Genomic DNA, 12636 nt, shown 5'->3' with positions numbered 1-12636 from the left:
AAAGTAGGTACATACAAACAAAAAATATTCAAACTCAAATTTATTTCGAAAAATGTCAATAAGGTATACATAAGTGTAGTACAAGCAAAGTAGTGTAGATTGATTTTAGAATAAAAACGACAATAAAATGTCTATTTGGTAGGTAAAAATATCATATTGCCACTTTTGAGACATACTGCAAGGACACATCTACGAAACAAGAAAATTTCACCATTAGCGACTGAGTTTTGGGAAGGATGTATACGCAAATGTTAATACATGCTATTTTCAACTGGTATTAAAAATATATAAATCTGACATTGTTATAATTTTTTGTGATACTCACGCATTACTCTTCTCCAAGTCTAATAACTATATTACCAAAAACCCATAACCAAAAACGCAACCATTAACAAACAAAAATAACATAATTTTAAAACACTTTTGAGTATATTGGAATACGGCTGAGATTTGTTGAGCTTTGAGATCACAAAACCTGTTTTCCTGAACCAGTATGTATATAGAAATTGAGGCGGGAAATATAAATACTATTCGAGTAACAAAGCACATCGCTAAATATGATTAACGATGTAATTATTATATCTAATAAAAAGTCCTTTTTGGTATAACATCAAGGATCTTTCACATGCGCATGCGTTCGTCGCGCGACGCGAGACGTATCGTATTCCTTTAATCGCATAACAATAATAAAAATACTTCCAAAGTTAACATTTCAACAAAAGCAACATTATAAATATACAGTTCCATGAACTCGCTATTTTTGAAGTAATACTTTTAATTATTGCCGGTTGTATTTTGTTAATAAATATTTTATACACACGTAAGTAATATCGTTGACATAAGAGATTAAATATTGTTAGTAAAACAGAATAATTTAGAACAATAAAGCAAACAAAAACAAACTTATATATTAGAAATGTAGCTTATAAGATAAATATTGAAATGCAAACATTTTCCTAAAGAATCCTAAGACCAAACGGTTGTTTGTGTACAATTGTCACCAATCTTTACGGCCGGTATGATGTTTGCAACTGGTACAGCTCACTGGGCAGTTAAATTTTATTTATTTGAACATCAACAAAACATATTACATTTTACAGCCCACACAACTAAGACAGCTAAGTTCACATATTACTAAGAATATGTTGAAAATTCACAAATAGCTTCGTGTTACCACTGATGCCAAAAATACAATTGTTTTTGGCTCTTGCATTCTATTTTAAATACAATCTTACTATATTTGTATTATATAAAGTAAGTATTTCACAATCATTAGCAATCATTGATAGAAATATTTTCTAACATGGTTGACCAGTTTTCCGCCAGTCTGTAGTGGTGGTTATTGCGAAGCAATTCATAACCAAATCTGGCCAATTATTTAAGGCGTCAGTTGTTTAATGGATACAATTGATACAGAGTATCATCAGCCTCTGATGGCATGGCAACGAAAAAGTCTAACTCCACCTTATGTCCTTGTTTTAGAATGCAGACACTAATATAAAAAATCAAATAACAGTTAGAAATTTAAAAAAAAAACAGCACAATCCAGAAAGTAATTGAATTTTATAAACCTGCAGGTTAAGAACTTAATACATCATCGAATTTAGTCTCCGTAATCTGAATCAGTCTGCTCGAAGTTCTAGGGGAAAGACCCCATTGAAGCTATAGCTATGCTATCGCGCGTTTCAACTGAATAAATTATGCTACGCGTGACTATCGCTTGTTATACACACATGATCTGGGCGCACACCTGTTTTGCGCAATGGCAAAACATAATTATTACTGATCAGGGACCAGGGGGTATTTATTATTAACCGATGTATTCGTCCAATAATAATGTTCATGTCATATACTGAGGATAAACAATTGTCTCATATCATGGTATTGTGTTAGATATGTATGTGTCGATTTTGTGAGAATTAATGAATGATCAATAAATATTATTTAATACTAATTTAGGAATCCTAATACTCATTCTGCATCATGTCATGAATCAAGATCTATGTCAATTAGGAACCTTACAGTTGCCTGATCTGAATGAGATTCATGTGGATATCTTGTCTTTCTTAGCTTGGAAGCCGGCAATATAAATTGGTATATTTTGCTATTTAAGAGGCACAAAGGTTAACTGTAATTTTTCTCAAGTGAAATTTGGAATTTTGTTTTATTTTGCTGCATAATGTGTTATAAACCTGGCTGATGGATCTGAAACTTGTACCCACTTTGGCATCCAGTAATATGGTATGAAGTTATGTTGGCGTGGAAAAGACTTTTCAAATATGGAGCGGTAATATTTGGCCTCGGTGGTTTTGGGTTGGACTCCTGGGTACTGTGCATCCTCATCAATCGACCTCTCTGCTATAACTTCTCCAATAGTTGTAAACAACGATTTCTTTAGTGATGCAACACCATCACTAAATGCCTCCTTATGTCTCCACAAAATTGAGTCTGGCAACAGCCCACTTTTGGCAAAGCTGTTACGTAGCAAATGCTTTTCTACACCATTTTGAGGTTGGCGTAATTTCGGGTCTATGGAGAGATAATGATGAGTGAACTGAATGTCTAGGAATGGCACTCGAAGCTCCAAGCTGAAGGCACTTGTGGTTCGGTCTGCTCGTAACCCATCATACATGTATATGTCTGAGAGCAACCGTATACTCTCCTTGTGAGCTGCAGTCTCAGATGGTGCATCTCTGAAGTAGATATATCCCTGTGCCACCTCATCAGCCCCCTCCCCGCTAAATACCACCGTGGTATCTGTGTTTTCTTTTATGTACTTGGATAATAGGTACATGCCTAAACTTGCTCGAATTGTGGTAATATCAAATGATTCTAAATGATAAATCACATTGTCCAATGATTCTCTGACATCATTTTCATCAAATTTAACTTCATGGTGCTCAGTGCCAAGGTAGTCTGCTACGGCCCGAGCAGCAATCAGATCAGGGGAATCCCCCATGCCGATGGCAAATGTTTGTATTTTATAAGGTAAGTTGCATTCTTTGGCAAGTTTGACTACTAAAGCAGTAATCAGTGACGAATCTAAGCCCCCACTCAATAGGCATCCAATCCTACGATCTGACATGAGACGTTTACGGCACGCAGCCTCTAAAAGGTGAGCAATTTTTTCATTCAAGTCCATTTTAGCCAGCTTATCTTCCGGAACAAAAGGTACAAATTGTGGAGGTTTTCCTGGAGTGAAATATTGTTTAGTATAATCAAGTTTTACCTTACCATTCTCCAATATAGAATATACTTGGAAATGACCTGGGGGGAACTGTCCTAATGTGGAGTTTTCACCGCCGTTTTGTTTCATACCCATCAGACCTTTACCTTCAGAGCACAGGCCCATCACTTGTGCCTCTGTATCTTGGAATATAAACAGAGGCCGAACACCATATGGGTCACGGGCTACATACACTTTCCTTTTCTCACCATCAACGAGGCAGAACGCGAACACGCCGTCGAGATTCTTCACAGTTTCCTCAATACCAAACCGATGACACATATGAATGATGGCTTCTACATCACATTTAGTTTCGTACGGGAAGTCGTGCTGCTCCTGAAGTCTCTTGCAGTTGTAGATCTCACCGTTGCAGATGAGTGTTGTGCGCGGGTAGCAGTGTAAGCGCATGGGCTGCATGCCGTGCAGCCCGTCCACGATGGACAGCCGCTGGAAGCCGAGGATGATGAGCGGCTCGCGGGCGTCCTGCTCGATTCGCCACGCGTCCGGCCCGCGGTGGCGGATCTTTGAAAAACATTTCACATATGTGAAACTTAGAACTCCGTCCACTCCAAACGTTGCCCAGATACCGCACATGTTAACCTGCAATGTTCAACGCTCATATTACACACAGAATAATGAAGCGTTACTAATTAAGGATTTAGAACTTCTTATTATATTTCTGTACGTCCGTCATGCTTTAAAAAACAGTTAGTTACACACAAAAACCTTTATTACCTTTTATAAATTCAAATTCGATTATATCTCAATATCGTAATGGGTTTTCCACAGTCCACATGTAGTAACGAAACGCACCTGTCACTTATAAGAGCGTAGATACACGAATGCACCATGCACTTTGCATTGCAATAGTGCAGCAGGTGCATTAGCACTCGTTTACCCTATGAATGGTTGAAATTAGTAATAATTTTTAAATAATGCTTTAAACTCGCTATAATAATTATTATAAAATACAGTCTTCTAAGCAAAATATGGTGTTTTTAACCTTGGGACATGGTTTTAGAATTAAATTACTAAAATAATTACTTACACAGCAATTGAACGAGTATTATAGGGTTAGCACTATTTATCAATACGTATAGCTTATAATATTATAATGCGCTTACTTACTTGCTATGAAGACAATAGAAAAAAGTAGTTTTCATCAATCAGTATTTCAAATATTAGTAAATATAGATATGAACACGTTGAAAAATAAACAAATTGTGGATGTGGCTACGTTGCATAAAGTAAGTAACTGTGGTAAGTATCATACTGTGTAAGACTAGGCTGCGTATCAATAATGAGACATATTATATACTATAGCCATTTGTGAATACCATAGTATTAAAAATATTTCCTTTTTAAATTATTGATATTAGTAATTATTGGGATACTGTACTTTATTAAACATTTCAAAATTGTTATTAATGCAGAATTATTTAAGATTTAATTATTATAAACTTATTATTTACATATTTATAATATTTTTGCGACGATACTACTATGTCGACATCTATCCCTATTACTATACGAAATTTCCACTGCTGGTAACACTAGGTGTAGTACTTATGAATGAGAAATTGGTCTTTGATATTTCATCATCCACACTTATAATTGCACTATATTAGCTTTTCGTACTTACGAAATTATTAAATATGCGACTATAGTTAGTACTTTTTGCCAATATAGGCGCTTGCCACATTTTTTGTGATATTAATTGCCTGCCTATTCCGATGTTTTAATACAAGTAAAATGATAGTTTATGTATCAATAACTCTAGAAAATAAAAGAAAATATGTTTTTTTACAAATTCATATATAATTAAGGGGTATAATAGAGTAGTTTCCTATGTTTGATAACGTACAATTATTTTATACTAGCGTTTGCTCAGGACGGAATAATTTTTCCCGTTTTTGCAACAATTGTCATTTTGCATTGATGCTCCGCTCCTATTAGTCATAGCGTAATGTTATATAACCGTTAGCCTTCCCTAATAAATGGGCAATAGCATACTAAATGTGTTTTTCAATTCAAACCAGTAGCTCCAGACATTAGTGCGTTCAAGCAAACAAACAAACTCTACAGATTTTTATATTGTATAGAAGTATGGATGTTCCTTGGTATGGATAGATGTAATAGAAAGATATATGAAAATCATTTTTTCTGTGTAATTAGCATCAAAATAAAGTACTTACTTAGTTATTCGTATTTGAAATACTGTTGTGAGTAAAAATGGGAAGAGGGTGGGTGGTGGAGGATTGTTGGAGTTATCGCGTTATTCCTCCTTTATGTACGCAGCCTAATTGTCGGTGACACTAGGTGATGTAACATTATGCTTCAGTTACCTCTTCCACTAAATTTCAAAGTTTTATAACTTATTTATTTCGTGGATTTTGAAAATTATTTTACAATTTAGATAAATATATTTGAAAAAAATAATTCAACCGAGTCTTAGGATTATTTTGGGCACCTAAATGATTACAATTAGGTTCGCCGCTGTGCGGCATTTCGATCTGCGTTTATTTTATATTCTTTATGTAGATAATTCTTAAAAAAAAATGATAATCAGCTGATTATTGACGTTTTGTGAAACGTCAAATAAGTTTCTTGACATAATTGAATTGTATTAGTATCCGGATCTTTAAATATGTTTATTTATTAAATTCTTATTTTTTATGCGTAATAATAACATAAGTTATGGTTCGATTAGTTAAACATTTATTCGCTGTCAATCCGACAAAGATATATTACAGGTATTTAATAAATAGAGAATGATCATTAATCATTATTGATTGTTAACCTAAAATAATTATCGTGTTTGTTTCTTGTAGATATGTAATAAGACGGCAAAGTAGTTCAGATGCCTCAAAAAAAGAAATAGATGTGAGAAGGATACGGAACTTTAGCATAGTAGCGCATGTAGACCACGGAAAGAGCACTTTGGCGGACCGACTGTTGGAAATCACTGGAGTTATAAAACCGGGAGCTGAACGGGCACAAGTTCTTGATCAACTTCAGGTACAGTATGTGGAAACAGAAGAAATTTATATTATGTGAATTATTGCGTATGTTATGTGAAAATACTTCGTACTGCTGCAATAATTTGAGTGTAATACACCACTGTCTGCTCCTGAAACAAGTAAAAGGACTGATGTATGTGTAAAACAAAACTGAGCATTCTTAAACCTATCTTCAGCACATAACATCTAGGGTGATGTTAAATTTTGACTCATTCTGTAATCTGTATACCACTGTACACATAATCAATTACATACTGAAGTTATAATAGTGTGTAATACAATTGATAGACAAAGCTGAACTTAGTTACAAAATTAACCTAAAATATAATGGAGCAACTTGGGTAATACCATTGGCTTACTGATTCTAATAAATGACAAATTACTTATTTTAACTTACATTTCATATAGTGAGATCATTTTCATTTATAGGTGGAAAGAGAAAGAGGCATCACTGTCAAGGCTGTAACTGCTTCATTAAATTATACATATAACAATGAGACATACCTCCTCAATCTTATTGATACTCCTGGACATGTGGATTTTGCCAATGAGGTATGGGAAGCTCACTGTTCTTTTTTATTAAAATTATTATTAAATATAAAAAATGTAATATAGATAGAATAATTAAAATTGGCATCAAAATAAATATAATATGTCTTGAAATGTGATGTTAGAAACAAGCGTAAAAAAACAGAAAGATGTCTAATTTGACATTATCATGAATTTGTTGGCATTATACGAGAGGGATAGCACAATAATTTTGCTATACTCACTCTTGTGAATTCTCATATTTCAAATATGAATTGATTATGTTTTATGCAATAACAAAGTCAAATTTATGCAACATTCTTTTAATATTATTTGCTAATAATACATATACAAATTAAGGTATTATGAAATCAAACAATTCTATGTTCATGTTAAAGTACCCAATTAAAAGTATGATAAGCTGTCAACAAGAATTATTTACTGTATTTGTGAATATGCATGGTCACATAATAACATTATAGAACGTCTAAATTAAAGTCAATATAATTATTTTTTGAATGGGATCTTAGTTATTACAAATTAAAATATATTAAACCAACCACTTTCAATTTCTTTCGTAGAGTGAGCCCATGCTCAGTAGTTAGACAATATATGAGAAACGAAAATGTTGGTATTATTACTTTCCTGTTTAATAGTAAAACATTTTGTATCTGTGAATGCAGGTAGTTCGGAGTGTGACAGCTTGCCAAGGAGTCATCATGCTGGTAGACGCTAATGAAGGAATTCAAGCTCAAACAGTAGCAGTACACAATCTGGCCAAGAGGAATAATCTCGTAATCATACCAACACTAAATAAAGTCGACTTGCCCCGAGCCAATCCGGATAAAGTTAAAAAGCAATTGAAACAAGTTTTTAATATAGATGAAAATTCTGTACTGAGTATATCGGCAAAGAAAGGATGGGGTGTACCCGAGTTACTTCAGTCTGTAATAGAAAGGATACCACCACCAGCAGTGGAATCCGAAGGGCATTTCAGAGCCCATATAATAGATACCTGGCATGACAAGTACAGAGGAGTGCTATGCTTGGCTTATATACATTCGGGGAGAGTGCAAGTGGGACAGGCAGTAAAATGGAGTTCCGATTCCAAAGTAAATACTGTGAGGCATTTAGCGTTGCTGAGGCCTGACGAGGAAGCAATAGAAGAGGCTGTCGCTGGACAAGTCGTAATGGTAGGTAAGTTATTATGGTAGAAATAAACATCATAGACATATTTTATTTTGGAACCCATTTCAATACCCATGTGTTTATGTAAATTTCTTGTGAAAACTTTGTCAGGTAAAAGTATGTGTTGGATATAGTTTACTTTTATATAAATAATGGTTTTATTTTTTGATTATTTTTATTAGGGTGCGGCCCTAAAGGCGGTGGAGGTGTCGGGGAACAACTACTATCCAAAGAGCTGGCGGAAAGTGGTGCGGTGAGTTTAAAGACCATACACCCTACTTATGTCCATTTTTGTTTATGGCTATCACAACCCCCTTTACCAATCCCGTACCACAAAAAATCCAATTTATTCTCCTCTTATAGTTACGGCGCCCATTTTATATATTATGTTATTTAGAAAAGTATATAAAATTCTTAATAACAATAAAAACAAGCAATGCAACATAGATACTTTTTTTTTTAAATCTTTTTGTTTTCTATGGAAAAAATTATAATTATTATGAAAAAAAAATGGAATATAAATCAAACATTGCTTCGACTAAAAAAGGGCTTCACAATAAATAAATAAAATTCAAATGTCCATTTCAGGTGACAGGCATGCCTCCGGTGAAGCACATGGTGTATGCGGGGATTTTTCCCGCGGATCAATCGCAGCACGCTATGGTCAGCGACGCTATTCGGAAACTCGCGCTCAACGATTCTGCCGTCTCCGTCTCACCCGATTCTAGGTAAGATAAGCACGCTCGTACGCACGCATAGACGCGCACGCACAGACGCGCACGCACATAGTAAATCACAAATTAATGTACTTATAGGATGAAAGCCAATGTTAAATAAATGCAACGTCTTCCTGACGAAGCATGTATGCATATCGGCAGGGCCGTAGCTAGGGGTTTCAAGATTTAAAGGAATTTTGTTACACTCTTTATATTACTTCAACAATTACGTAAGTATTAACCGGACTCATTCAGGTTCACAAATCAAGAAAGTAAAAAATCGATTGACCAGATCAGATCTAGTAATATTTTTACTTCCGCCCTAGCAGTAAGTTCAAGTCTAGCTACCCCCCTGCATATCAGACTCACTACATGCGCACACGCATAAACGCACACTGTAACATAAATTGTTGTGTCATATTATGACGTCGTAATTTTTCTACAACTATACAATAGGTGTAAATTTGTATATGTCTACTCACATTTACACCCGTGTGGTCAGAATTACGCTGAACACAAATTAGACCATAAAACTTTTTATTATCAATATTCTCCAAGGGACGATTATACTCTTACAGTATTTGTATATTTCCAGTCCCGCTTTAGGACAAGGATGGCGTATCGGTTTCCTTGGACTGTTGCATTTAGAGGTGTTTACGCAGAGATTACTGCAGGAGCATAAAGCAGAGGCTATACTCACGGCGCCCTCCGTGCCTTATAAAGTTAAGTAAGTATTGCTAATTGTACTTTTCGTAGAAAATATTGCCTATACAGTAAGCTAGTAGGATGTGCTGTTGGTAGGTACTTACCGTCTATCGCTAGACAGACTTCAAGTTCAATGTAGTGTATTCAAAAATATTGTTCCAATAACTATTAATGAGTTTCAAGTTGTGCCGCCTTAATTGTACATTTCTAGCTTCCAATATGACAGTCTAAATTCTAGAATGTAGATAGCCATTATTCAAACTTTCCCCATCTTAGAATGATGTTCACACATGATTATTTTTTAATGACCTCTATTTCATTCTAGGATCAAAGGGGCGAAACTGTTAAAGCAGTATAGAACCGACGTAATTTTAATCACAAATCCATTACAACTACCGGATCCAAACAATATAGAGGAATATTACGAGCCATTTGTTTTAGGTAAGACAGTCTCTTTATTTAATAAAAAAATTAAATCTGATTTTAAATAAAGAGACAATTTTTTTCCTTACTAGCACGTAATTTCTGGAACTACTAAACCAATATTGATTATTATTTACCAAAAAATCCAATATCTGTGATATCTGATGTGAGGATATTTTATATTTTCTTATGTACAAAATTTGTAATTTCCTATATCATTCTGATGACTCACGTTTCCAAGACAGGCTATGTTGGTTTACATCTTAAAACAATATTTTGGTAGTAACACAATTCCTTGGTTAACTTCATGTTTGTGGTTTAATTTTTTTTTTTTTTTATTAATTCCTGACCATGGAAACTAGTCCTTCAGACATACATACATACATAACATCACGCATTTTATCCCCGAAGGGGTATGCAGAGGCGCAACTAGGGCACCCACTTTTCGCCAAGTATGTTCCGTCCCATGATGTGATAGGGGACGAGCCTATCGCCATATCGGGCACAAATTCCGGGCCGATACTGAGCAGAAAAACCCAAATATCACTTTGCCCGACCCGGGATTTGAACCCAGGACCTCAGAGCGCTATTGTACCGGACGTGCAATACAACTACGCCACTGAGGCAGTCAGACGCATATGAATAAAATTAATTTTATATTTTGAGTTTGAATTACACTGTAATTGCCAGAACCAGTCGAGTTTACCACAGCGGTATAACCAAAGCATTGACCCTATCAGGTACAATAATAACGCCAGTGGAGTTCATCGGCGCTGTGACGACCCTGTGCATCGACCGGCGCGGCGCCCCGCTCCCCTCCAGCGCGGTGGACGACCAGATGACCATGCTGCAGTTCGTTCTACCACTCGCGGAGGTGGTGGTCGACTTCCACGATACTCTCAAGAGTATAACTTCAGGGTTCGCCAGCTTCGATTATCAGGATAATGGGTTTCATCCGAGTCCTTTGGTCAGGGTGAGTGGTGCTTAGTAATATTATAGTTTTATGTAGTTTTTGTATATTGGTTGTATTAGTAGGCAATGATATAGTGGCGAATGGAATAGACTAGCAACTGGGTTTTGATTGCATCCTCACTGATCGCACACCTAGCTTTTATATTTTTTTGTATAAGGGCTGAGTGCTAAGCGCTAAATGATCAGCCAAAGAAAGTAATAAGAACGTCATGTCAACTTGTGTTACGTAAGCATGGTAGACGTAATCGATAAAGGAGACTAAAGGCGACCAGTAACAGACTTAATATAATTATTATAAATCAATATTTTCCTGCCTTATTTTTACTAAACTCACCTTTATTTCAGATGGATATATTACTGAACGGGTCGCTAGTGGACGAGTTGTCGACGATCGTGCATGCTAGTCGGTTGGAATACAACGCCAGGCGGCTCACGGAGAAGTTGAAAGCTATGATACCGCGTCAGATGGTGCAGGTATGCGGTAACATTTAATATTGATTAAGGCAGTGGTTTGGTACTGAATCGAAAGGCCACGGGTTCGATTCCGCGACAAATGGTGTATTTAAACAAATGCTTGGAATGCCGAGACGAACTTGCCGTTCGCCTAATGGTAAGCGATACGATCCATAAACAGTATAAACAACATCCAACAGCATAAATTACAAAGTATTGTTGGTATTCGCCATCCTAAGACATGATAAGTCTTACGTTCAGTATTTACATCAGCTACAATGTTCTTCAAATCGGAACACAAGAATGACTACACAGTGAACACTGCTGCTTAGCGACAGAAATAGACATTGCGGTGGTACTTACCCAAGCGGACTCTCACATATGACAGACCTACTATCAGTATATGTGTAATCTGTAAATATTTTTGGGTGTGTACTAGAACTAAAGGCAAGTCTATCACTATGTTCTTATTTAAGGATATGGTAGCCAATGGAATTACAGAGCATTATGAGTTTGATTGATGATATTGTTCCAATATGACATCAGACCTGTGCAATGCACTACAGTTCCTTGTAATTAAGAGTTACTTTTGTCTAGTTGTTAATGGTCCATATGTAACAGTTACCGTCGAGCAAATAACTTCTCATCTCATGCAGTATCTTGTGCAGTATTAGAATTAGGATGGCAAATTTTTGTTGTAGGTTGCAATACAGGCTGTGGTCGGTGGAAAAGTATATGCTAGAGAAACAATCAAAGCTTATAGAAAAGATGTCACGGCTAAACTGGTAAGTTTGATAATTTTTTTACTAAACTTAAGAATGTGTAGGCAAACATGCAGTCTATATATCATATTACTTATGGTATAAATTTGAATCAGTTTTTTTAGTAATTCTCTAATATGTTCTTGATAATAATATAAAGTAGTGAGTTTACTCTTTAAGATTGTAATGTTTAAATAATCTAACATCGAATTTATTGAGGCCATTTGTAATGAACGAAATTGTGTTAATGACTGAATAAGGATTTATAAATTAAAAGTATTGTTTTTAAATATCATTTATTTACAGTACGGCGGAGATGTGACGAGAAGGAAAAAGCTTTTGAAACAACAAGCGGAGGGCAAGAAGAAAATGCGCAGTGTTGCCAACATTAAAATACCTCGAGATACATTTATCGACGTACTCAAAAAACAATAAACTGTGTCATAATTCAGTGTTTGATTATTTATTGAGTAGGTATAGGAAATATTTATATATTTCGAAGGCTCCTGTGTAAACTATCATATCTGACAAAAATACTATTTACACTTTTCTCGCGTTGCGTTATCTATGTACTGTAATATGCACCTTTCAGCATTTTCTATTTACTAACTCAGTTTGAAGCCACTAAAAAAGTTAATAAACGA

General features: G+C 35.3%; 2 protein-coding genes across 4 annotated transcripts; one reads left to right on the top strand and one right to left on the bottom strand.

Moving 5' to 3' along the window:
* Nucleotides 1-25: 25 nt before the first annotated feature.
* Nucleotides 26-4518, bottom strand: LOC115452214 (asparagine synthetase [glutamine-hydrolyzing]). Of its 3 annotated transcripts, none has more exons than XM_030180701.2 (3): nt 4355-4505; nt 4040-4125; nt 26-3826 (listed from the first exon to the last, which is right to left on the bottom strand). In XM_030180701.2, the coding sequence occupies exon 3, from the start codon at nt 3818-3820 to the stop codon at nt 2165-2167; it is 1656 nt and encodes a 551-aa protein (XP_030036561.1). In that variant the 5' UTR covers nt 3821-3826; nt 4040-4125; nt 4355-4505; the 3' UTR covers nt 26-2164. The 3 variants fall into 3 exon arrangements, with proteins under 3 accessions (XP_030036561.1, XP_030036545.1, XP_030036553.1); XM_030180685.2 differs by having other exon boundaries at nt 3962-4125; nt 4355-4503; XM_030180693.2 differs by lacking the exon at nt 4040-4125 and having other exon boundaries at nt 4355-4518.
* A 1293-nt stretch (nt 4519-5811) lies between these two features.
* LOC115452357 (translation factor GUF1 homolog, mitochondrial) lies at nt 5812-12444 on the top strand. The gene is made up of 12 exons (XM_030180867.2): nt 5812-5979; nt 6058-6244; nt 6676-6798; nt 7458-7971; nt 8145-8215; nt 8551-8690; nt 9274-9405; nt 9709-9824; nt 10547-10779; nt 11124-11252; nt 11933-12016; nt 12299-12444. Exons 1-12 carry the CDS (start codon nt 5924-5926, stop codon nt 12425-12427), a joined length of 1914 nt encoding a protein of 637 aa, XP_030036727.1. The 5' UTR covers nt 5812-5923; the 3' UTR covers nt 12428-12444.
* The last annotated feature ends 192 nt before the right edge of the window (nt 12445-12636 follow it).

Source organism: Manduca sexta, chromosome 12, assembly GCF_014839805.1.
Source record: "Manduca sexta isolate Smith_Timp_Sample1 chromosome 12, JHU_Msex_v1.0, whole genome shotgun sequence".
In the NCBI taxonomy this organism is placed as follows: Eukaryota; Metazoa; Arthropoda; class Insecta; order Lepidoptera; family Sphingidae; genus Manduca; species Manduca sexta.
The sequence above is the reverse complement of the archived record's forward strand: the minus strand, read 5'-3'. Positions and strand labels throughout refer to the sequence as shown.

Coding starts and splice junctions, on each gene's coding strand:
- LOC115452214 (XM_030180693.2), bottom strand. CDS start 3,820: ATGTGCGGTATCTGGGCAACGTTTGGAGTGGACGGAGTTCTAAGTTTC.
- LOC115452357 (XM_030180867.2), top strand. CDS start 5,924: ATGGTTCGATTAGTTAAACATTTATTCGCTGTCAATCCGACAAAGATA. Junction 8,691..9,273: donor TCCGTCTCACCCGATTCTAG/GTAAGATAAGCA, acceptor GTATATTTCCAG/TCCCGCTTTAGGACAAGGAT. Junction 12,017..12,298: donor AAGATGTCACGGCTAAACTG/GTAAGTTTGATA, acceptor ATTTATTTACAG/TACGGCGGAGATGTGACGAG.